The sequence below is a fragment of the Genypterus blacodes genome, unplaced genomic scaffold (assembly GCF_046128005.1).
Source record: "Genypterus blacodes isolate CSIRO-AG114 ecotype Tasmania unplaced genomic scaffold, CSIRO-AGI_Gbla_v1 ptg000007l_1, whole genome shotgun sequence".
Classification (NCBI taxonomy): Eukaryota; Metazoa; Chordata; class Actinopteri; order Ophidiiformes; family Ophidiidae; genus Genypterus; species Genypterus blacodes.
Window position 1 is genome coordinate 583,631 of NW_027466821.1, and position 25,898 is coordinate 609,528.

Genomic DNA, 25,898 nt, shown 5'->3' on the forward strand with positions numbered 1-25,898 from the left:
TGCAAACATTACACACAATGCAAACCACACACTTTGGAAAATTGCGCTCTCCTCGTACAGACACAGACATTCGTTTCGGTTGTCGATGAAGCATTCCTTACAGGTCCAGTTTTTCCAATTGAAAATTACAGTATAAAGCTGAAAAGCCTGTGAGCTGCCATTACTTCCCTCTTCTTCCCTCGCTGAGATACTGTCCACTATACTAACAAAGAGGTCGCCTAGAACGATGACACCAGAGCACGCAGATCAAAGCTATACAAACACGGGTAGACGATGCAAATTGCACACAGGGACCCAATGGAACCCAGGCCCTTGTGGTTGTGAGACAACAGTGAGCTGCCATTACTTCCCTCGTCCACATTGCACACAGGGAGCCAATCGAACCCAGGCCCCACTATAGTGATAGCCACTGAGGGCATAATAGGATGAGTCTCCGCGTGTGGGAATCCAACCGTGGTCTTCTGGGTGACAGGTGGTGAAACTGTTTACATACCAACGAGGACGACAGATGTCCAAGTGAACCAAGAGCATGTTGATAAAAGCCACGCAAATACGGGGAGAGGATGCAATATGGAGTCAAAAAGGACAAGCCATCAAACCCAGGAGCAAAGGCTGTGTCTCTATTCACTGATCTGGTTGTTGATGAAAGCATTCCTTACAGGTCCAGTTTTTCCAATAAGAAATTATAGTACCAAGCTGAAAAGCCTCTGAGCTGCCATTACTTCCCTCCACCAAATTGCACACAGGGAGCCAACCGAACCCAGGCTCTTCTGGCTGTGAGACAGTAGTGATAGCCACTAAATACATAATAGTATCAGTCTCCGCGTAAGGGGAATGGAATCCCGGTCTTCCGCATGATAGACGGAGATTCTGTCCACTATACTAACGAGCAGGTCGTCTAAAACCATGACACCAGACAAACACGGGTAGACGGTGCAAATTGCACACAGGGACCCAATGGAACCCAGGCCCTTGTGCTTGGGGACAATAGTGATAGCCATTGACGGCAAAATGGTATCAGTCTCCCCTTGTGGGAATCCAACTGTGGACTTCTGCGTGACAGGTGGTGATACTACTATACCAGAGAGAGAGTGACTGTGTGCGTGCGTGTATGTGTTGAAGTGAGGAAATTATACTCACGAGGAACTATACTCACAAGGACTCAGATGTGATAAAGGAAGAAGAAGAAGAAGAAGTAGAAGAAGAAGAAGAAGGAGGAGGAAAGGATAGGGTAGAAGATGCAAATTGATCCTTCGTTCAAAAAGCTCTCATTCTTTTCCCAGGTACACAATTTATACTTCATACTCTAGAATTGATTAGTTTCTCATAGATAACTCACTGACTACTCTCATAGATAACTCTCTGACTACTAAACCATTCTAATATCTGATCATGCACCATTCCTATTGGATATTCAACTATCCACACACATATCCTCCTTACCTCTGGGCATTCCTTACAGGTCAAATTATTTCCAATAAGAAATACTCCAATAAAAAATGCAGTACCTAGCTGAAAAGACTTTTGAGCTGTCATCACCTCCCTCTGCAAAATTGCACACACATATCCGCCTTACAGCCCGGCCACATAATGTTACAAATTCCCCTCTGTATGTCTGGAGTAGGACTCTGTCAAAAAGCAGCTCTGTACGCTCAGCCAAAGTCTGGAGGTTTCATTCATTATACAATTAAATGTATTCTATGGGGAAAGAGAATTTACACCACAGACTGTATAGGGTGGGAAGGGGGCAGCTTCCACCTAGATGCAGGCCTCCTGTTTCAGGGGTTTCCCTGGCACACACACACACACACACACACACACACACACACACACACACACACACACACACACACACACATCTGTGGCTGCCTTTTTGACAGCTGCCCCCTCCTTCCTTCACAGCCTCTGCCTTCCCACAATGCTCAGCGAACTTCACCACCAAGATGGCCGACGCTATGGAGGAATATGAGAAAGAAGCTGGCTGCGTCCCTATTCTCCATCCTGAGGTGAGCTCCGTTGTGCTCTCACCATCACGGCGACACATTAACACTCACATAATGCTTTATATCTGTCTGCGTGTACGTGGTCTCGTGTTTTCGCCGTGCTTATTTTGAAACTCCGTTGTCCCCTGCAAAATCAGTAATGGGGGGGGAGGCGGAGGGGGGGGTGGTTCGCAGCTAGCGATGCTATCGATGCTAACAGCAGCCCCCTCCTCCTCCTGCTGCTGCATAGGCAGTAAACGCTGGACAGATGTTCGTGTTATTAAAGTTCACGTTAAGCTAGCTGGTGTTCTCTGCGGACTCGACATCGTGCAGTTAGTGTAAAAGCGTGTTAGCCGTTGAAAGAGAGAAGTGACGTTCATTAAGTCTGTACAGGCGTACGACGTTAGCTGCCATTGTAGCCGAACTGGCAATTGCTCTTTTAGCTACAGTGTTGTGGTGTCAAATAGAGGCACTGCTGGTGGTCATATTGTCAATAACCATGGATATAACCCGTAAATGACGCATTTAATTGAAAAAACTTGCATGTTCTGCTTTAATGTTTTACCTCAGCTCCATCGGTTACTGGATTGGGTTGGGCAAACATCAGTGTGTATCGTTGATTATCGTCTCATCGTTGTTTTCCTGTCTGGACTTTGTGCATCCGTGACACACACCCGTATTATAAAACAAGAATGCTTGTTAATAAAATATATGTGAAGGTAACTAAACATGATGGTTTAATTTTAACTTTTATTACCGTGCTCTCAAGTCATATATTGTCTTACCAGTTTAGGTAGCGAGCAACATGGAGGTTTAGAATAGAATAATATAGCTTTTATTGTCATTGTACATGATAATGCAACGAAATGCATTTGTGCTGTGCTTGAATCTTTGAACAGTTATATATAAACAGCAATAAACTATAAATAAACAACTATAAATAAAAAATAAATAACAATAAATAAACAACACACAGTTCCATTCATACATTACAACACAAGTAGTCCCACAGCTCAATATGTCCCAATAGCTCAAGATGTCTCATATGACATGTCTTGACATCCCATATGACATGACATCACATGACATCACGACATCCCATATGACATCACAACATCACATAACATCACCCCATATGACATCACATGTCCCATGTCCCATGCCCCATATGACATCACATGACATCATAGCTCAATATGTCCCAATATGTCCCAATATTGCAATTGACTTTTGGGGTACTAACTTGTCTAATGTTTGATTTTGTTGAGTTCACTTATGGCCCTTACAAAGAAGCTGTTCTTCAGTCTGGTGGTGCGCGTGTTCAGTGATCTGTATCCCCTTCCAGAGGGTAACAGACAGAACAGGGAGTTACAACGGTGGGATGCATCTTTCCGGATGGTGATGGCCCTGCAGAGACAACAAGTCTTAGAAATGTTCTCCAGAGAGGGCAAGGGAATTCAAATTATTTGAGTTGTTTAAGCCCATGTCACTCACCTTTATTGTATACACCAGATAATGCTTGGTTATTTACATCTTTTTGATAGACAAGGAATTGCTCTTATCGGTGCTTTCCCGACATTTCAAATGATGGTGTGTATGTTGGCGGTTGTCTTTGTATATTAAACTGGATTAATCTCTTACACCTCTGTCATTGTAATCTAATGCATACTGCAACTGAGCCAGCTGAGTCTTATGTACTTATAAACTGTGCTTTGTAGTGACAGGTGATGTTGCACTTTCCATCTTGGGGAGTAGTGCATGTTGAAGAGTAAATATTGATCTCTGTGTGTTAAGTTGTGTGTCTTTGTTTTCATGTGGTCTTGCACGTTGGGTTTGTGAGCTAAAACTCTAATCAGCAGGTTAAGTGGGCTAGTTTACTTTGTGGCTCAAGTATTTGTTTATATGCCATGTTAGTGATAGAAATGTCTCTCTTTTGGTACTTGAACATGTATTAAAATTAAGGGTACATCTGCTTTGGTGCAAATGGAAATGGCAAAAGGTGCAATGAAGAGGCAAAAGCAAAACCGACCTCCAAAAAGGGAATGGTTTTGGATGTCGTAGACAATTGCTCTCTTCTAAGCCTTCCTGAACCTTCTGTAGTTTTGTGTTCTGCTAGTGTCCTTGTCACTTGTAGCGTCAGGTAGTATCTGCAATCCTATCAGGTTGTACAGGTAGACCAGCTCCTCCAGGATGACACGTCCCTACTTGTGGTTGCAAGGGGGTTTGCTCTGTCCCCCAGCACAGTCTCAAGAGCATGGAGGAGTTACCAGGAGATTGGCCATTACACAGGAAGAGCTGGACAGGGCCCTTGTAGGACGCAACCCAGCAGCAGGACCGGTGTCTTCTCCTTTGTGTGATGAGGAACAAGAGGAGCACTACCAGAGTCATTATAAAAGATAGACATTATTCAGATACACATTATATAACATACTAAGAAATATCTATATTGTCCTCTACTTCTGTGTACATTGCAGGCAATCTTGATTTGAAAGAATAGACTCTGTGTACGACCTTAAACTAGGTGAGAGCAAGACAAGGACAGGCAGTGTGTAGTTTGCGTATGACTTCGTCCCACCAGTCTAGTTGGAGTTCGAGCTCGGCCTGCCAAACGGTCGTGTTTTAGAATTATATAGGTCCCCAAGGTCCAGAATCCGGCGATACGTAAGCAGGTCTTCCCACATTTTTTGAGGTTGAGGGGTTGTTTAAAGAGGTGTTGTTGGACATACATAGTTGTGTTCAGATACACAGTTGTGTTCAGGGCCAAAGTAAAATTAGTGAGGCCACATCGTCACCTGTTCAACTTGTTCTGCTAGTTGGGTCCGTGTGTAGCACATTGCCATATACAGATTATTTATTTATTGTGATTATTATTTCATTTCGTTTTTCATTTGGAACGCATCATAGACTGTGGTGGGAGGAAAAAAAGCTAAAGAAAATAAAGGGGGAAACATGCGGAGGGAGAAAGAAGAAAACAAAAAGGGAAGAAATCCCCCCCCCCACCCCTACAGTCACACAACCTCACATTCACACAACCCCACATTCACACAACCCCATCCTGGCCAGCCTGCAATAAAGAAACCATTATTATATAACATACAAACATACTTCTTGGGGTTTAAAGTTTCATTATTTCTGTGCCAGCTCTACAGTGTTTCCTTATGGCACTACAGATTTGTCTTTTATTTCCTAAAACCCTCTGCTTGAGTCTTGTTTGTGATTATCAGTATGATAGTCCTGTCCTATAATCTCAGGCATAACTCCACTTTCTCACATAATTTCATCTTCAAAATTAGACATTGAAGCAAAACATCAGAAGATAAGTGCTTTTGTCAGTTAATTGACACACAGATGTAATTTGTTACCATGTAACACAAGTTGTCATGGCAGTGGTACATATTAACCAGAACTAATGATGTTAAATAATGCCCATTTATCATTTGCAGTTTAATCTGGATGGAGGGAGGTACAGTAATAGGTACAGTAACAGAAATAGGTTTCGGTGTATGAGTAGACCATTGATTCTATTTCTAAGCTCTTTACTGAAATTTATTTCAGATTTTTCAGGGTGTCCTAGTCTTTAGCAACCTCTATTGTAGATATTCGGGGGGTGCGTATTTGTAATTGGGATTTGGAGAAAGACCAATTATCTTTTAAGTTATCTTATCAGAGTAGTTTCCATCTATGTTGGCCTGTTGTATCACAGATAAAATGCTTTTTCTTAATGGCACTATAAAGGTTAGACATACACTGATGAAATCAAGTCTCTGTTTGTCTTTGTTGAGTGTTAAATATCTGTTCCTTGCACTCTGGAAACACGGCACTGTTAGTTATTCCTATCTTCGTTTGTTTGGATGTTGCTGCTCAATGTGACCAGGAAGTTCTGGAGCCCTCAGACTTAGCCAAGTGCCAGTTTGGATTCCCTTTTGGGGGCTGAGCTAGTGCCAGAAGGACATTACTGTGGCTATGGTGAAGGACGGAGCAAGCAAAACAGTAAAATGATTACCACTGAGTTACTTAAATTGTTGCTTGGAGAGCTTTTCAAGAAACATGTATCTCAACCAACTTTCAGTGGCCCCAGTATTTTTCCTGTTAAATGACATTAAGAATTCAACCCTATACCCTAGCAATGTCTGCATCGGTACATACACAAGAAAGACAACACTTTGAACTGCAATCTGGCTGTTTTCTTGTTCCGTGTTTGCGAGGCTTAAACTGTATGTACCACAAATGACTTTTTCACCTGCGTTATTTGCTCTGCAAGTGGCTTACTTTTCATATTGTAAGAATTTCTCTAACGTTTCATCATTTCATCATTCATTCCGTTCATCATGACTTCATCATGAATGTTTATTTTCCTTGTTTGCCCATACACACCTGGCTCAAAGGTCCTCTTTTGCTGTTCTTTTCATCAGCCTGCAGGGAATCTGGGTCATCTCCAAGACTTTAGAGAGCATTAAGAGTCAGGGTATATGAGGCATCTGAATTAGAGCATCTGAACTATGTCTGCACATTCAGAAACAGCTTTTCAGTTTGAATGTGTAAGGCAACACATAATTGCAAACATTTCCTCTGCAAATTGTTTTGCAAACAAGTCATAGAAAGGTAGGCTTTCCTCCAATGTTCTGTGCAAAAAGTTAAAGGCTCATATTTTGAGCTTCCTCATTGTTTCCCACATAAAAACATTGTCTCTCCTATGTGGTGCTGGTCCATAAATGCAAACTGTGCCTCACAAACTGAATTTGTTATTCTAAATGGCCCTAATTTAAGATCAAATCTGATTGTGCAGTTCTGCCGCACCAAGCAGGGATGACGAAAGAGCTCAGTAACAGTGCAGTCATAACACAGCCGTGAATATATGTGATGATGTACAAATATGTTACAGATACACAAAAGAAACTAATTAGTAAATGTTTGGATTTTACTGAGCATGTTTTTTCGTTCCACATTCAATATTAGAGGGTTTGAAAAATGAATATTAATTAGTAGTCTAGTCTCCAAGTCCATTAGGTTTGGGCTGCCATTTGCCACACCATACCTTTCAGTTTGTTAGAATTGGTCTTTGTCACCGATTGCTCTCCAACATTTATAGCTCAAGGCACATGACTCTCACCCCCTGAGGAGTAGTTGCCATATGTCCAACTCACCACCCCATGTTGATAAAATCCAAGTCTGCTTCCTCACCAACAGAGGAGGTTGTTCCAGTCTAAAATTAATGGCTTCACTGAAATGAATAACCAATTAAATGATAATTTCACTGCAGCCGACCAAGTTGTTGTGCTCCTTTTCCACAAACTGATACCTAATTAAGGGACCTGTAGTTATGGCATCAGTCAGAAAATGCCAGCAACTTTGAGGGCAGTAGGAGGAAGTGACTAGAAGGAGCAGGACTGCCTGGCTGGAGCTGTACTCATGTGATCGTCTCCTTTGCCTGACAGGAAAGCCTTTTATTTCAGTTGAATATTCAGATTGGGGAAGTGGCTATGAGTTTCAAATTATTATACTGCTTCTGTATAAAAAAAAAAAGAAGCTCAGTACAGTCACGTTCATAATTGACTCACACACTCCCGCTCTGCTCTCTAGCTTTCTAAGACGATCAGCCCAGACAGCACATGGGATAGTTTGAAGAGATCATATGGATTTATAAATGATCAAACTCTGGCCTCCTTGCAGCTTTTGCACTTTCATTACAGGGATAAGAGTGTAAGATAGTCACCTTCATTTCTCCCATGGAGCTGGTGCATGGGTTTGTCTCCCGAGCATCTTCTGTGTGGCCTGCAGTGGGCACTGAAAACACCAAATGGAGTTACCAAGCTATCTTTTTCACTGCTCCACTCTTTGTTGTTGCTTTCTTCTATTATCGTTTCATTTCGGTTTGAACACCGTGGGGAAAAGAAGGTGCAATTCTTTTGTATGTGTTTTTTTTCTTGGTCACTGTACAAAACACTTGGGTGCTGCACCTATGCCATATAATGGTCAGGAAAACCCTGTCATTGTTGTCCTTTTATTCCTTGTTTGTTCCATGTGTTGCCATGCACATCAGCATCAACACCCATTTTTCTCAGCTATTTAACAGCTTGTAATGTTTGTGCTCTTGAACTTGGTGTATTATTTGAATGGAATTGTCAGATAAATGCCTAAAATGTAATGTTGGCATGTCGAAAACCCACAGGCAAACTCGGGTTTACATCTAGCCGTGACATAACAAGATATTTGCAGTAGAGAATTGGCATGTGTGGCGGGTTTTGTATTCTGCTCTCATGTGTTGGCTCAAAGTTGTTGGTTGAAGATTTTTGAAATCTGATCCTGATTGTTGGACTTCAGATAACTATTGCTGGATGTATTTATATGGTAATAAACAGTTGGTTATATTCAAATGTGGTTATAGCTATTTAAAGCCACAAGGAAACCATTATACAGTGGTGTGTTGTTCCTGTAATTTGACTTAATCCACTGGAAACAGGATAGTGGGATGGCACACGTAGCTTTAGACGGGTGCTGTTAAAGTGGACAGGGTTGACATGAACAAACATGGACCGTGACCAGGAGGAAGTGGAAATAGGTATGATATCATCCCTGTATGGTATAATGTTAGCATTAGTTAAGGAGGTGAGAAAGTAATTTTCACTTTAATTACATACAGGGTTTGCATTAGTTTTCCCCATGCACCCTCTTCATCTTCTTCCAGCACCACCATTCATTCTCCTGGGTGACAGGAATGCCGCCTCAGCAGCCCCTCCTGCAAGCTGTGTCAGGATGCCCAGGCTAAATTCAGAGGCAAGAAGACAGGATCATACAGCTCCTGGTCTCTGCGGCTCTGAGGTCTTGCCTGAGGCTGTTTTTTTTTTTTGCCTGATTATTATTGCGGTGCGCAATGAGGAAGAGCCAACAATGATTAAACACAATTTTTCAGTATTTATTTATGAATTTTCTTTTATTAAATTATTTAGTTTGGTCTCATACATAAAAACAAAAAGTCATTATTTTTGTCTCTGCCTCTGAATATTTGCAATGTTGTAGTTTGATTTAATATTTTTAGGGACTTTTCTAGGTTCGAACAAGTGGGTTGTTGTCATTTGAGAGCTTTGAAAGCTGGGTGGTGCTCGAAGATGGAGGCTAATTGTTGCATTTCCAAGGATGCTAATTGAATGCTATGTGACAGATCAGCGCACCAGCAGCTAGAGTGGACATAATGAAAGCTGTTTTCTCTCTGTCCTGCTTCTCTTTATCTTTCTAAATTTAGACACTGTGGTGGGTTGATGATCATGGCTGTTGAATTGTCCGTTTTAATGCACTGTTTATGATGAAGTTTGTGCAGAATCCCTATCTAAGCATGATACCCAATAGACTATCTCTATCAGTAACCTGCTCTTCTCTCTCTTTCTTGCCCATCCTTGCTGTTTTCAGGAAATCAAACCCCAGAGTCATTACAACCATGGCTACAGTGAGAATGTCAGTCGTAAAAACCATGTGGATGACTACAGCACCTGGGACATCGTCAAAGCCACACAGTGAGTGCATAATGTGTGCCAGGGAGTGAACTGTATATGGGTGCATTGTTTTGTCTCTCACAGTTTGATCAGGCAGCCTGCATCATGCACTGACCTGGTTTTGAGGGGATGGGCGTGTGTGATATGTGTACAACCCCAATCCCTACAAAGTTGTTACTCAGTGTAAAATGTAAAGAAAAACAGAAGGCAATTATTAGCAAATCTCATAAACCCATATTTTGTTCATAATAGAACATAGAACCATATCAAATGTTTAAACTGCGACATTTTATTATTTCATGAATAATATTATAGCTAATTGACGGCAGCAACACGTTGCAAAAACGTTGGGATGGGGGCAACAAAGGCTGGAAAAGTAAGTGGTACTAAAGAAAGAGCTGGAGGAGCATTTTGCAACTAATTGAGTTAATTGGCAACAAGTCAGTAATTTCATTGGTATAAAAAGAGCATCTTAGAGAGTTATTGTTAGTGAAGTTCATTTATGTGTGCTTACTATTTGTCAGGTCTTTTTAAACCAGACTGTCTGCTTTACTTTGTATCTGTATTTGTATATCTAACTTGTAACATGAACTGAAGCCCTTGGTCTACTCCTCTTCCTCAGGTACGGCATCTTTGAGCGGTGCAGGGAATTGGTGGAGGCGGGCTTTGACGTTCGGCAGCCAGACAAAGAAAATGTAACGCTCCTCCACTGGGCTGCGATCAACAACAGGATAGACCTGGTCAAGTAAGTCCTTTCTTTTTTTGGAATGTATTTTATTGAAGAAAGCATTTGACATGACAATGAGCATACAGGATAGAGAAAATAGTGGAAGATCGCATATACTTTCAGTTCCAATGTGTGAAAGTGTGGTATATGAAGCACCACCTCTAGAAAAGGAACAAATGTCCTCAGCTTACATTACGATCATTTGGCAGACGCTTTTATCCAAAGCGACTTACATCACATTACCAACCCTTCGCAGAGGGGGGGGCAATTGAGGGTTTGGTGCCTTGCTCAGGGGCACCTCGGCAGGGGCTCGAACCGGCGACCCTCCGGTTCCCAAGCGGAAGCACTACCCACTGAGCCACTGCCTCCCTACCTGCTTACCTTACCCCAAGAAATGTTTGCCCATTATTATTTACGTGTATAAAAGGTGTAGCAGAGATTATTGCTGCATATGCCCAGGCTGCAATATGCAATGTGCCCTAATGTTTCCTCTGCCCTAAAATCTGATTATATTGTCGCAGACCTCTGAGGTGTTTTTTTTGGGTAAAACCCTGTTCACACAGATTTAAAGACCGTAGCAATGGCAGCAGTTGAAGTATTGACTGAAGTAGCGTTTTAATAGTAGTAGAAAGTAGTTGCCAGTGGATTTAGCATTGGTATTAAAGGAAGTAGCAGAGTAGTGATGTTGATAATCTCTTATCTTATCAGTCGGTATGAGCGGCCAGTCATCACATGTTTGTTTTACTCTGCAGATACTACATATCAAAGGGAGCCATAGTAGATCAGCTGGGAGGGGATCTCAACTCAACGCCTCTGCACTGGGCCACCAGGTAACACACTTTGTCAGTACGTCTACATACACACTACTCCAGTTTTTTCTGTACTGCAATTAAGGTAAAAATAGGAATAATCCATGTATTTGGATGGATTTGATTGGAATTATCCATTTGCCCAATGTGAATGGGGGAAAAAAACAAGTTGTGAAGGCTGGACTGTGTGGCAACCTAAGGACTGCTGCTTTATTTGGAGAATAATTGATGAAAATACGTGACAGCAATACCTTACCTAGACTTTCTGGCTTCTCTGTGCTAGTTGATCATGGATTTTAGAATGGGTCTGAGATCGTAAGGCAGGGGGTTCTTATTTGGCCTGTTGTTTTCAAAGGCTAAATAATGTGAAGACTGAGATTCGCGAAACAAACTGCCTCATGAACTGAAGCCAGCCACGTAAAAGGCTTTTTTAAATATCTACACCCAGACTGACCCACTATCTAAATCCAAAATGGAACACCCATACACATCTGTTTGAGTAAAAGGACAGGTCACATGACACCCACCCACCTTCTCCCAGGAAACCAGGGAGGCACGATGCTCGCTCTTCCTGAATAATTGATTGGGTTGACAACGGGCATCCATACCGACCGTGATACACAGACAATCAGGAGTCTTGTGTCATCCCCACTCTCACTAACACCATCCACCAATGACCTTTACAAGCTCCCAGTCTGCTCTGTGTGTGCCATACAGACAGATTTCTCCTGTCAGGGTCACAGAAAATTGTTCATTTGTTTTTTTTAATTCATATGCTAGTTCATATTGTTTGCACTTAGGCCAAGATTTGAGCAAAACCTGAAACCTTTCCTAATTTTGACACACTTGTGACAGCTTATTGTTCTGGATAGAATGCCAGCTAAACAATGCCAGAAGCTGCCTTGAATTCCTGCAATTTGTACTGATTTGATTAGAAATCTTTAATCTCATTTGGGCATTCAATAAAGTACTATCTGAGTGAGTGCTGAGAATCTGATATTTGGAGTGTTGAATTTAACCTGGTCAAACATTAAGCCCATCAGTAGGTGAGGAGGTGAGTATAGCTTTGGCTTCTCTCACCACACTTCTTTTAAAAGTCTGTAGTTATTTATCATTTGTCTTAATGTTTCACTTTCTATACCGGCTATTTTCTATTGATAACATTTATGTCATGTCGGGCAGCCCCACAGCTTAAAATGTTACATTACATTCATGGAATTGTGGTTATCTTCTCCCAGACAAGGCCATCTATCCATGGTGGTGCAGCTCATGAAGTACGGCGCAGACCCATCTCTGATTGATGGTGAAGGCTGTAGCTGCGTCCATCTGGCCGCCCAGTTTGGCCACACCTCCATTGTGGCCTACCTCATTGCCAAGGGACAGGTGGGAAACAATCATTGAGCAGACTGAAGTGTTTATTTTTCTGAAATGATGTTCAAATGGTTGTTTTGCAGGGAAATGTCTGCATTGTGATTATAATTACATGACTGTCTTGTCCTTCAATCATCTACATGTTTTCCAGGTTACAACAGTATTCCTCCATAAAAATGCTTTCCTGTTATGCTCTTGTTCTTGTTTGGACAAACTTGTGTATCAAAAGCCCCTGGTTAGTTTAGATCTTCATGTGGCATCCACCAGAGGGGGCTCTATCTCCTTTCTTACTGCCAACACTGATCCGTTCAATTTCTGTTGGTTTGTATCTTAATGTTTTTGCTTTGTTGACAGTGGTTTCTTAATATTTATATATTTTTCTTTCTTGTTCAGGATGTGGACATGATGGATCAGAACGGCATGACCCCTCTGATGTGGGCAGCTTACAGGACCCACAGGTTTGTGTGTACATTTATGTATCCCACGAGTGCAGCTTTTTAATCTGTTGCCCTTCTCAACTGGTCCGTCTCAAAGAGATTCTAAATCTCATTGGAATTCTTACAAATGTTAAATATTCAAATAATGTGTGTTGAAGGTGTTTTTCAACCTGGGATCAAATCAAGAATCTGATGACTTGAAAATGCCTGAAAACTTAATATCATAGTATTTTTTTCATCATCATAAATCAGAACAGACTGCTAACACAGCAGCAAAAACTAGCGAGGTAATATAAAGAAATTATATAAATGAATAAAGCTGTTAAGTGTCTGGCAGCTATACTGTAAGGAGCTGTTGCTGTGCTGACACTGATGTAGTTCTGCGGTGTAGTGCACTATTGTGAATGTTTCCATCACTTCTAGGTTGAGATAGAGGGTAACAAGGTTTTAAATAATCAATTACCACATAGCAGACAAAGCAACATTCTTACTGTTAAAATAAGACTTGTGTAGCAGGAAATACGCGTAATTGGTTTTATTTCCCATCATAAATACATATTTTTATGCATGAATGTTTTAGTGTGGACCCCACCCGGCTGCTCCTCACTTTCAATGTGTCTGTCAACCTTGGTGACAAATATCACAAGAACACAGCGCTGCACTGGGCCGTGCTGGCCGGCAACACCACTGTCATCAGCCTGCTGCTGGACGCCAATGCTAACGTTGATGCACAGAACATCAAGGTAGTATCTCCACAGCTTTTTGTTTGCTGCAAGTCCCAACAACCTCACTGTTATATTATATACCAGTGAGGTATATATATTGAAATATAGTGTTGGATGCAGCGATAAGGATTGCCCTTTTGCAGGTTGGATGGTAAACGGAAGCATAAGCTAAATGCGATCCTCTAAATTCAACTCTAAATTCTTTCTGAAGATCTGTTCTGTCCTGTATTTCCAGTACCAAAGGCAAATCTACATACATTATTTCTAATGATGGCGAACTGCTGGGTTTCTGTTTTTCAGGGTGAGACACCCCTGGATCTTGCCAAGCAAAGGAAGAATGTCTGGATGATCAATCACTTACAGGAAGCACGGCAAGCCAAGGGCTACGACAGTCCATCCTACCTAAAGAGACTGAAGATGGATAAGGTACACACACACACACAAGCACACATCCTCAGACACAAACACACATATAGACCCTACAGAGCTGTGACAGTAGTGATGTTAAAGCTTGCACAGCACACAGTTTGCACTATAAATTGGCATTGTTGAGTACCAGCCAGTAAATGTGATTGTAAATGTATGTACTGAAGCATGTAAACACTCCGTTGGCTTAGGGTGAGTGTTATATATAGATTGTAAGGCTTACACCAAATTAGTCTTAATTGCAGACAGTGTGGCATCAAATCGGAGTGTACTTTGTTTTAGTTTTTGTTGTTGTGCTGTGTTGCACTTTATAGAACACAAAGTAATGCACAATGTGTACCTAGTGCCTGCTTCATTCTCCTGCTGCACCAGCTGGTTTCACTTTTTCTTACAAGCCTAATAGATTTGATGTGTGAAGATGCTTGAACTTGACATTATCTTCGGTGTTTACAACAATTAAATTCACAGTGAAATCTGTTGTTGTCTTTCCAAATGTCTGCTGGGACATTACTAGTTACTCAAGGTAAAGTACAATGCTAGAGTAATTTCACATTTAAAGCTGACGTATGTTCCCTGCATAGAGGTAGTGTTGATGAATTTTTCAGGTCTTAGCTGCATTTAATCATTTATTTACAGTTTTATATGAGTGAGTGTGAGCTTCTGAGCGCTAAATTAGCACAGTAACTGCTGCCCCTTCTGACTGAACCATACAGTCCTTGCTTGTAGCTGATAATTTGCAAGAATGTTCCTTCACATTTAACTGTTTCAACACCCGAGGGCCAAAAAAGGCGAAAAAAAAGAAAAAAGCCATAATGCATGATTTATGTCACCCATGACCTAGAAATTAAACTCACCTCAGTCATATCTTTTCTTTATTGTGCACTATTGGCTGTATGGATTTTTAAATTATTTTTAGCTGCACGGCTCTGTCTCACAAAATGAAAAATGCTCCATGGGACTCTGCAGAGTCATTTCTTTATTATCTAACTTCACATATGGCTTGCCATACCTTTTACTTTTTTCTCCTTGTGTCCATATCGTCTTTCTGGAACATTATCCATCCATCTCGTACACACACCTACACATTTACTTCTACGCTTTGATTCCATGCCAAATTCCTTTTGTCCTTGCGTACATGTCTTTTTCTGATCCCCAACCTCATTGTTCCTCACTTCCTCTGCTTCTTTATCTTCCTCATCTGTTAATTTCCGTTTACATTTTCTGTCTTGCCTTCATTCCATTTTGTTCTGTCTCTGCCTTTCTGCCTTGGCTCGCTTGGTCTCATCTCTTTTGGCTTTTTCCCTCCTCATCTATCTCTTTTCTCCATCTGCATTTTCTCTGCATCAATATCTGTCTGTCTCATGACAATTTCTCTGTCTGTCTCCTTCACCTGTCTTCATTGCTCTATTATTTATCCCTCCATCTTCTTGTTCTGCTGCAGGAGTTCAGGCAGAAGGTGATGCTTGGAACACCCTTTGTGGTCATCTGGCTTGTGGGCTTCATCGCAGACCTGGACATTGACTCCTGGCTAATCAAGGGCATCATGTACGCCGGCGTTTGGGTGGCTGTGCAGTTCCTTTCTAAGTACGCTCCGGTCATATCTATGCACTGAAAACACACACACACACACACACGCACACACACTCTCACCGTACTCAAAGCCACCTGGTCCTGCTGGTGTGCCTCTAACCACTGTTTGTTCTGTAAAAGCAATATATACATTAACGTGTGCAAATTTATATTTACTGACATTCTTCAAATAACATAAACATCATGACACCAGCTTAGGGTTTGCTTTATTTTTTTGTGACTGGCTGACTGCGGTGTTCAGATCAAAGCCTCAGGTTTGTGTTTGTCCATCTGTGCTACAGTTTGAGCACACGTGTAAGAAGAATGCTGTGATGTGTTGAACGCCTCTGAGCTGACGGGCATTTAAATTTCACTGATAATGATGATAATGCAGCCTGGGGTTACCATGTGCTACTCACTTGATCTTGATGTTCAAAGCCACGTCAGTATAATGAGTGTGTACCTCTTTATCATGCTGTCTCTAGTACATCTATGTCAAAGGGTTAATTTAAAGCAGATGTGACACACTGTCTGCACTGTTTCACAGCTCAAATTCAGCATCTTTTTTTAACCGCCGTTCTTCCTCATCCGCAGGGCGTTCTTTGACCACTCCATGCACAGCGCTCTTCCTCTGGGAATCTACCTGGCCACCAAGTTCTGGATGTACACGACGTGGTTCTACTGGTTCTGGAATGATATCCTTTTAATTGGTGTGGAAAGACACCCGCAAAGTTGATCAGAGCAAAGAGGAGTGGCCACGAGTCCTCTGTTGGCTTAGAGGACCAACACTCTTGACTTAGAGGACCTTGGCAGTGAGGGTGTGTTACAGGCTTCAGTGTATTGCTCAAGGACACTCCAATTGGAAGTGCTTTTTCTGAGACGCTGCACCAGTCCCAAAGGCAGCCGTACTGCTCATATCTCCTATCTACCTGCCACAGAGTCTTTGCAGACCCGACAACTTCTCCACCACATTAAATTCTACATCCATAGTCCCACTTTTAGTCCTCCTTTACCAAGAGTTCACTTGAGTGGACAGTAGAAAGCCGTGGCACTCCATCCCGCTGCATAATGGAGAAATGGCATCGCCTCAAAGTGAAATGGGCTGTTTTATGATGCTCGTTATCAGCAATCAAATACATAACATAGATCATAGCCCGCAGGCTTTTATGATTCTGTAGGGACCAGCGGTGAGGCAGGCATGTGATTGCCAGGCAGGGATCATTTCAACATAACGTAAGCTCATAAAAGTGATTTGTACTGCATGATGCTGTCTTAAGTTGTTTTTGATGGAAGAAAGTGTGTGTAAATGTCGAGGCCGAAGGTGCCTCTGGGGAGGTTGAGAAACAATTCAGGCCAAAACCTCCACCCATGTCTGCGGTTTTATTCTAATGAGCTCTGGTGTGTGTGTGTTTTTTTTCCCCGAGCCAATATAGTTTCTAAATGAAAGTGCTACTGTTTGCTGCATGTGTTTAGTTTCATTGAATGCCAGAGTTTGGTTTGTAGCTGTTGCTGTGTGAAACCCACTGAAGCAAGTTTTTTTGTTGGCATTGGCATGACGGCTTTCACGCCAATGCCAAGCCGTTAATTGCAGGAGGTGAGTGCTGAGTTCTTGTTTGTGCAAGGCATTTAATTTGATGCCTCATTGCTCCGTTAATGGGAAGGGGTGAAAACGTGTTTTTGACCTTTGCATACTGTATACTTAAGTTATGTCTTAATTTGATCGTGTAGTGTTCCACATTTCAGGTTGACACTGCCTATGATAGAAATCCTGCTCTTCTCTGCAGATGTTTGGATATTGCTGCAAGCTGATTCAATTTAGGAGAGAATGAGGGTCAACATGTGCATGTGTCATGCCTCCACCTTTAATGCATCAACTATGGAGATAATGTAAGATGAGATAAGATAATCTTTTATTCGTCCCACAACAGGAAAATTCACAAGATGTGTTGTTTGGGAGCGAGCGTGGCATTAAACTACAGACATGAACATGACCTGAACACAGACATTTACTCTGTCAGCGTCGATGTTTGTTCTGTCGTAGAGGCAAAATGTTAGAAATGTTGACCCTGTAGAATGACTGAGTGCATAAGCATTGACTGCAGCACAGGCGCACTATGCAATTTGCTTGTTTTGTTGTTGTCTTAACACCGAGTACTAAATCATAAAATTTACCAATACTTAAGAAATTGGCTGCACCATTACATGGCATATTCTCACAAGCATCTTTTTAATACTACCACCCAAAGCAAAAGAAGGCTTTGGTCATTGTAGTTGATATCTTTCAATGTCCTCTTTGTATTCTTCGCTCGACACAGTTAAAGGAGAATGTCACTTGAGGCATCAGTTCCTCGCTCTCTTTGTCCCTTTACAGCCTTGTTGGCTGGCTGTGGACTGAGGCTCAGCGTGGGTTGCTGCTTGTGTTTCCTCTTTTGTACAGTACATGCCTGCACTTGGAAGAATGAATGGAAGTACTATTGACTTTTGGGCAGTGGCTAAATGAATGGAAAACTGCGGGAGTGCTGCGCTGGCTCAATTATGATTAGAGACATGAACAGCAGAGTGTCCTCTGTCTTGTTTCACTGATAGTTAAAAAACAATGAATTGGACGGAAGGGCTGATTTGTTTCTTAAGGGAAATGATTGCTCATTTGGTGCTTGCTTTTATGTGTCTGAACTGTTAAGTGGTGTGGTGAGTTAAGCAGGTCAGGATTATGCACGTACACCTTTATGTTGCCTTCTACTGTAGATCAGAGCAGCGTGTGTGTGCTAGGTCTGGCCTACTTTCCCACCTGGTCTATGGTTGAAATCAGACCAAGTGACCTGGGTGGAGCTCTATGACATTTTTTTCTGTCCTCCTAAGCCCCAGGCCATATTTTCCTCAACATTCAGAGGAGAGAAGGCTTTGCTCACTAAAGCTAAATTTCTAGCAGAGGTGAGGTGGATGAAATTAGATTCAGGGCAAGAAGTCGGTGAGGAATTTTAGAAGTGCTGGGAAACGCCATTTTCACTCTACGCTACTAAATAGTTAAATTCTACACGAGTCCCCTACTTTCACACACATCTGACTTTGGGGTGATGTCTGTGTGACTTAAGTATGTCTGGAGGATTACTTATTTCTGGATTCAATTACATCTGTCTGTCTTATGAATGAGATTTCCATACCTGCACTTTTCACCAGTGCTCCTGATATAGACATTAGATCAGAACACCCCCCTTTTCCTTTTCCTCCCTTTTGACTATTTGTCTTGCCCATATCTTCTACCTCTACTCGAAGGTGAATTTAAAACAAAATTCCTCTTGGTCCTTTCCTTGATGCTCATTATTCCTTTCCTTGAATTAGCTTAAACATAGGAATCCATTTGTTTGTGCTGTTAGGTGCATAATTGGGGAAATAAAGGGGAAATCAGTGAAATTCAGGGGACATTTCTTTCCCACAGTAGATGCCAATGCAAACATGCATAATGTTATCTTGTCAGCAACTAGTTGTAGTTCATGTATCGGCATATTTCGAGTCCCTGACTTAACTGAAATTGTTTGTTTTCTTTGTCAATAGTTTATTTTCGTGAAGTTGAGTGATTTGAGTGGTATTTCAGAATTGAGTTGACTGTAAAATCACCTGTTGGCAATCTCCCTTAACCCCACTGCACATCTACCCTTTGCCACTGTCCATATTCCCTTCCTGCTAAACACCATATGTCTGTTCTACAACTTCGGCAAATCCTGGAAGTCCGACCCAGGAATCATTAAAGCTTCAGAGGAGCAAAAGAAAAAGGTAAACACTTAGCCTTGGAGCTTAGCCTGCTCCTGCTTTATGTTACAGGTTTGATTTTCCACGTTGTATTTTGACCATTTTAAATGTCTCTCCCGTGAACTCTTGAGCATTCTCTCATGTAATTGGATCACTGTCAGTTGAATTCTGAAAATGTATGAGCAGTGACATGTGTAAAACATATGCTAAGATAGACTTTTGCACATCACGTTGCTGTCACTGTTTCTTTTGCCTTCATGCTATCAGTGAAATGCTCATCTCAGTTTTTCGTCTTTGTTGACGGTATTGAAATTGGCAGTTTTAACATTGCCTGGAGGGTAATGTCTGACTTAATGATACATAAATTACAATACAAAGACTTGGGTCTCATGTCAGGTCTTGGTTCCAGTAGGTGTAGTAAATACACCTTTCCCCCCATAATGTTATTCTGACTTCAGCTGTAATGCTACCTCAGATGTTATAGTTTTTAACCTAAAGCAGACAGGTTTTTCACTTTGAATTCTCTTGAGAGAGCTCTCAGCTGGACTGCGGCTGGTCGTCCATACGGAGCCAATTCTGTGGCCTGAAGCTCATCGTGGTCCTCCTTCTCTCCCCTGGCCTCTCTGTCCCTCATTATCGCTCTCTGATGGAAGACAACAGGGGTCCTGCTCCCTACAAGGCCTCCAATCCCTATTCTGCCATGAATGAAGAGCTAAATTTACCCTGCATTGTTAGAACTGTGTAACGCTATTCACAGCTCAGGCCAGTCAGCTGCCGTGGAAGCTTCAAAGACTTCCTTTGCTGAGAAGCCACTTCTACCCCTGCTCTAGTTTATTTGAACAGATAAACCAACCCCATAAAAGCACAAAGGGAAAACAAATGACTTGTGCCCATAGAGATAAAAGCCAAGCCTCTTGAAGAAGCACTTTGTCATAAAAAACAAACAGATTCAAACTGAGACCTTTACTTGACTGAGGATCAGCTGAGCGTCCACTGTAGTGGTTCAGATGAAATTGTCATCCTCAGCTTGTGTCAGCGGGCCTTTTGTTTGTGTATCAAAGAGTCCTTGGTAATGTACATTTCTTTTTCCTGTTTTTGAAATCCCTTTCTTGTGTCCTGTTTCTTTCCTTTAGACAATTGTTGAACTGGCAGAGACAGGAAGCCTGGATCTGAGCATATTCTGCAGCACTTGCTTGGTAAATCCTCAGTGACAGTCGTTTTAATCCCTTTGAAACTGTGTGTGTCAAATCTTAAGTCTGGTCTTCTGGGACTGTATATGCAAGCCGAGAAACATTCCCCTTGCACAGAAGACAGTACTCTCCATAACTAAGCAACTAGCTTTAACAGACATTTTATTTGTTTTCTCACAGATACGGAAGCCTGTCAGGTCCAAACATTGTGCCGTGTGCAACCGTTGCATCGCCAAGTTTGACCACCACTGTCCCTGGGTGGGAAACTGTGTCGGTACGTGATTTATGAGTCAACAATCAACACATGCAGTCACTAACCAGCTACTTGTTAATGTTGTTTACGAGATGAGAGGTTATTTGTGTGTTTTATCATTTCCACTTTACCCCATTGAAGACGCAGCATGTGTTTTGAATGTAGTCTCTGTTCTCGGTCTGTCAGCTCTTCTTGGACGCAACAGAAAAACAAGTGGAAAATGTTGGACTCTAAAGTTAGTTTGAACCCAATAAGTATCATCTTTCCGTCTCATGGACTGGAAGTGTATTTATACTTATTTCCTGTCAAATTGAATGTTGCCATTCAGCAAAATAATACCCATTCACTTTTGTAAACCATTATACACAGATTAGTTCTATCTTCAAATCAGAAATTCAACCCCATTATTAGTAAGTAAGTAAAATGTAACCTAATAAGAGAACGATTGTTTAGCGTGGTGCAAAATGATCCCCAATCCTCATCAGGAGATTAACAGAAATGAGAAGATTGTGGACAATTGTTTAACAAGAAGGTGCAGGAAGTGACAAGTGAAACAACGTAGCCATTCCTGTATGTAATGTATGTTGTAAAGGAAGCGTGTGTGTTTGAGTCAGCGTCTGAGAGACTAGACGTGGTCGGCAGTGAACAAAGTTCATGGGGGATTGTAAGAGTTCCACACTGAAAGCAGGTGGTCAGGAAGGGGGCTTTGAAGTGAACAAAGAAGTGGCCTGAATCTGATAGGAGAGGACAGAATGATATTTAGAAGTTCTTAAACCTGGAATGGTCTGAAAGAGAATCTGTGTGGTTCCCTCCGCAGGTTCTTAGCTCGCATTTCCACAACACTTCAATTAAGTAAAAGTTTACGGAGAGTAACAGAGGAAGTAACGGTGGTGTCCAAACCGCAATCGCCCCACAAAAGATGAACACATGAAAGGAGCTGATGGATCCTGAATAATATGTTTTAATCAAAGCTGATTGCTGGGAAAATGTAACAGAAAAATATAAACTTTTAAGTCCTTGGGTTTTTTGGGATGACTTTTCTCCCCCTATTCGTTTACAGGAAGTGGGAATCACCGCTACTTCATGGGTTATCTGTTCTTCCTGCTCTGCATGATCTGCTGGATGATATACGGCTGCATCTCCTGTGAGTGAACAAACCGTGTCTCTGGTCCCTCAGTTGGTTTTTCGTTTGTGTTTATGGCTAACATGTTCTGTTGTTACCCAGACTGGAGGCTCCACTGTGCCACCAGTTATGCCAAGGACGGCTTCTGGCTCTATCTGACGCAGATCGCATCCTGCTCCCCCTGGATGTTCTGGATGTTCCTCAACAGCATCTTCCACTTCATGTGGGTGGCTGTGCTCATCATGTGTCAGCTCTACCAGGTCTGGCTTTACCTTTTTAACCAAATCATTTCTTTATAAAGCCCATTATACAGAATTCAGAATTCTTCTCCATACTTTAATCTCTGATTTCTCTGCTTTGTCTTCCCACAGATTGCCGCTCTGGGAATCACCACCAATGAGAGGATGAATGCTAGGAGATACAAGCACTTTAAAGTCACAGCCACATCCATCGAAAGCCCCTTCAAGTAAATGCTCATTTACTCGCTGGCAATACATTTGCATTCTACTAATGTTTTAAACTTGGCTGCTGCAAGCCCAGATCCTACATGTACAGAGCTCAATCTCTCAATCATGACTGCATCGTTGGGTAAATCATTTCTCTTTTTCAGAAATGGATAGCAGAATTCAGAGACACAAAGATGTAATGGCATAAAATATATAAACAGTGTCTAGATTGTTCCAGCTGAAATTTGATGGCACTGATTTGAAATTTGATGAGATGACAATTATAATGGCAAGGTTTGGATTGATCAAAGTGTTTCAATAGCTTTATCTTTATGTCTCTCTGTTCCCTCCGTAGCCACGGCTGCTTCCGAAACCTCATAGACTTCTTCGAGATTCGCTGCTGCGGTCTGATCCGGCCCGTGACGGTGGACTGGACCACGCAGTACACAATAGACTACGACCAGACATCAGGGTCAGGCTACCAGCTGGTGTAGAGGAGGAGGAGGAAAAGAAGGAGGAAGAAGAGGCAGGGGGGATGCAGCGTCCTCGGCTCCTCCCCCCGGCGTTCATATCGGAGCGTTCCAGTTCTCGGGAGTGCTTGCTTTCTGGACCATCTCTCCCTCACTGATCAAAAGACTGCAGAAGAATCAGCCAGGACTAGCATGCTGTTACGGGGCAACACCACACCAACACCCCTCTTACCACCATCGTTACCCCTATTACTACTAGTACTACTACTGCTACTACTTCTACTACTACTACTACTACTACTACTACTACTCTCTGACTCCACTTTCATTACTGTACCAGCTCCCGGCAACTCCCGTCACGCCCCTCCACCTCGTCTCCTCTCCCGAGCAAATTGGACGGTGCATTGCCGCCAGGCAAGAGCGGAGAGGGGAGAGAGGGAGGGACAGAGAGGATTTCAAAATAAAAGCTATATTTCTCCACTGTAAAGGAAACGCGACGCAGCAGCGCAACTAAACAGCAGTATCATTTCTTCCCTTCACGCTTTCTATCAAACCCTTGTTCATGGTGTCGTTGCTGATGTGCCCTGTATGTGTTTTGTTTTGTTTTTGATTGGTTCCGGAGGTGTGGCCTTCCTGTGTTACTGTGGTTGCCAGGGAAGTTGAGGGAAGATTGTATTTTTTTTGTTGTTTTTTACCTGACTTTGATTTAGATAAGGGAATGTCGTTTTAAGTCCTTGATTTTTTTTTGCACCGTGATAAATTGAGTTTGGTTCCTTGTCAAAGGGGGCTCTTCGAGACCTGAGGAGGACTTGCCAACATTGTTCATCTTATCAAAGCGGTCAGTTGTAGAAGTCCCACGCTTGACCCAATACCTGCTGAACTGATGCTGCAGTCATGCTCCATTCTAAAGAGGAAGTTTAAGTTCTGGTCTCTTTGCAGCTATCCAGTTATAGGAAATCATTGATTAGGGAGATATCAGTGTTTGGTAACACTTGATTTGCAGTATAGAGGCAGGATGAAGGCATGAAGAGGAACTTCTTCAGTGGACTTGACAGACAAATGATCCTATAAACAATGTGATACAAGTATATTTATTTTAAAACTATTTATAAAGTAATTATGTACTAGCACCATCCTATTTTTACATTTCACGCCATTTTAGCCGAGTATGTTTTTATCAAAGCTGTACCTGTAGCTGTTTGACTTGGAGCCCCGAGAACTTGACCACAAACCTATAGGCAGGTACAAAACCTATATTTATTAAATACAGAGGTGTCAAAAGAGAACAATCTAATGCCTCTGTGACCTACATGAAAAATGGTTTCCAGGTTTACGAGAATGGTTCATTCCATGTGTGTTGTAAAGTCTTTTATTTGTTTGGGGGTTTGTCGATGTGTTTCGCCTGCCTACAACATTGCACTGTTTTGTTTTTTGTTTTGTGTTCTTGTTTCTTTTGTGGTCAAGAGTTGAGTTGCTGCTTCAGGCTCAACGCTTCCACGTTTACAGAGGACGAGGCTGCCTGACTTTCTCCCGCAGCCACGTCATTTTCCTGTTTCGGGGGCCCCCCGCGCAGTCGGGCCCCCACAGTGGCAGCGGCAGGATGGACTGGAAGTGTAAAGAATGTGCATCTGTACATAAACAATCTAGAAATCTCCCCTTGAGTGACTTTTCGTTCTTTTTGTCAGTGTTGGGCGAAGCGGCTCCGGGGGAAAGTTTTAGTTCGGGGTTTCTTCCTACCACTTGGAAAGAAGACGTTTCAGTGACTATACTACAATTGTATGACTGTAGCTTTTAGTGATGTCCAACACTGCTGTCTATAGGCATTTGAACCCCCCCCCCATTTCCCCACCAAAAAAACTCCACTGCATGTTCGATGCTCGGGACTGTCGGCCTTTCGACATCCTATTGATCCAACCCATTGCCATCCAAGCGACCGGGTGACCGCCCGGCAAACCACGTGTCTGTATATATTGAATGTTGTTAAGTATTTGCAAGTACTTTCCTGCGTTTTGTTCATTTGTCTGATTTAGTTGATCCCTTCAAATCCAGTGTCTGTATCTTATTAAGTGCAAATTGTTTTGGTTGCCAGATTTCGAGTCGGGCCCTCCTGTGCAAGTGTGTAATATATTTGAATGTTCCATGCTTGTGGACTCTGTAGTCAATCTAAAGGGTTTTTTTTCTATGTCATATATTGCTGGGTTTGTTATACCACTGGATGTACAAATTGTAAAGCAAAGACACTAGAGAACTACGGCAGATGCCAATTTTTGTTTTTCTTTAATCGTTTTTGTTTTCTAAAAGCTGAAATGTGATCATGCAATAGTTTTAACAATAGAGAGGGAGGTATATTATAATAACGCCTCCCAGACTTCTGGGCCTCATGTTTGCATCGTCAGAAAGGGACAATTGTGTCATCATCCCACAACGCTTCACCGCTCGCCCATCCCCCATCCTTCAGCCAGGCCGTCCTCATATGGGGACATGCTGATCCGGCAGTATGTTTACACGCACATTACAACTTTGAATTCTAATCAGATTGAAATTGGCCTTGATGTACTCTGTGTGCAGACATTGTGCAGTTGTTAGTCGATTTGCTCATGCACATAAAAGCAAACGGTGTTAAGATTCTGCGCAATGTCATCACATGAGGTACTTTATCACGTTAGCCAATTAAGTGGAGGACAAAATCCTATTTCCTGATTCCTCTTTGTTTAAATCATACGCTGAATTTGTGCCTTAATCACACAAAAGGCAAAAATCGGTTGTATGGGGGTACGGTGAGCGTGTAAACATACCAGCCGATGTCACAGCAGCCCCACAGAATCACAACATTTACCATTGTACCTGTGTACTTCAAAGGTGGCAGGTTACTTGCCAACAAGCAGTAATGGATGATTCACTAGAGAGCAGAGTTAAGCTGATCCACATTTCATTCCACGTGCTTCCTCACTCTCCTCTCATTCCGCCATGTGGGGGAAATAAAGAAAAAAGGTAAAGCACATAATCATCTCCAGTGCCTCTCCAGCGCCACCATCAGGACGTCACTGTAACTCCGCTTCAGATGTAAACATATTGGGCATGGTTCAGTTTTAATGGCTTTAATAATAAAATACTGTCAAATCTGAATGTTTCATGA

At 42.1% G+C, this 25,898-nt stretch overlaps 1 protein-coding gene across 1 annotated transcript; it reads left to right on the top strand.

Annotated features, from left to right (window-relative positions):
* The first annotated feature begins 1,934 nt into the window (after positions 1 to 1,934).
* zdhhc17 (zDHHC palmitoyltransferase 17) lies at positions 1,935 to 25,888 on the top strand. The gene is made up of 17 exons (XM_076150678.1): positions 1,935 to 2,006; positions 9,387 to 9,490; positions 10,092 to 10,214; positions 10,949 to 11,026; positions 12,244 to 12,388; positions 12,770 to 12,834; positions 13,394 to 13,556; positions 13,839 to 13,964; positions 15,406 to 15,548; positions 16,128 to 16,228; positions 19,180 to 19,304; positions 20,414 to 20,476; positions 20,651 to 20,744; positions 21,784 to 21,867; positions 21,949 to 22,106; positions 22,218 to 22,312; positions 22,648 to 25,888. Exons 1-17 carry the CDS (start codon positions 1,944 to 1,946, stop codon positions 22,784 to 22,786), a joined length of 1,869 nt encoding a protein of 622 aa, XP_076006793.1. The 5' UTR covers positions 1,935 to 1,943; the 3' UTR covers positions 22,787 to 25,888.
* Positions 25,889 to 25,898: the final 10 nt, after the last annotated feature.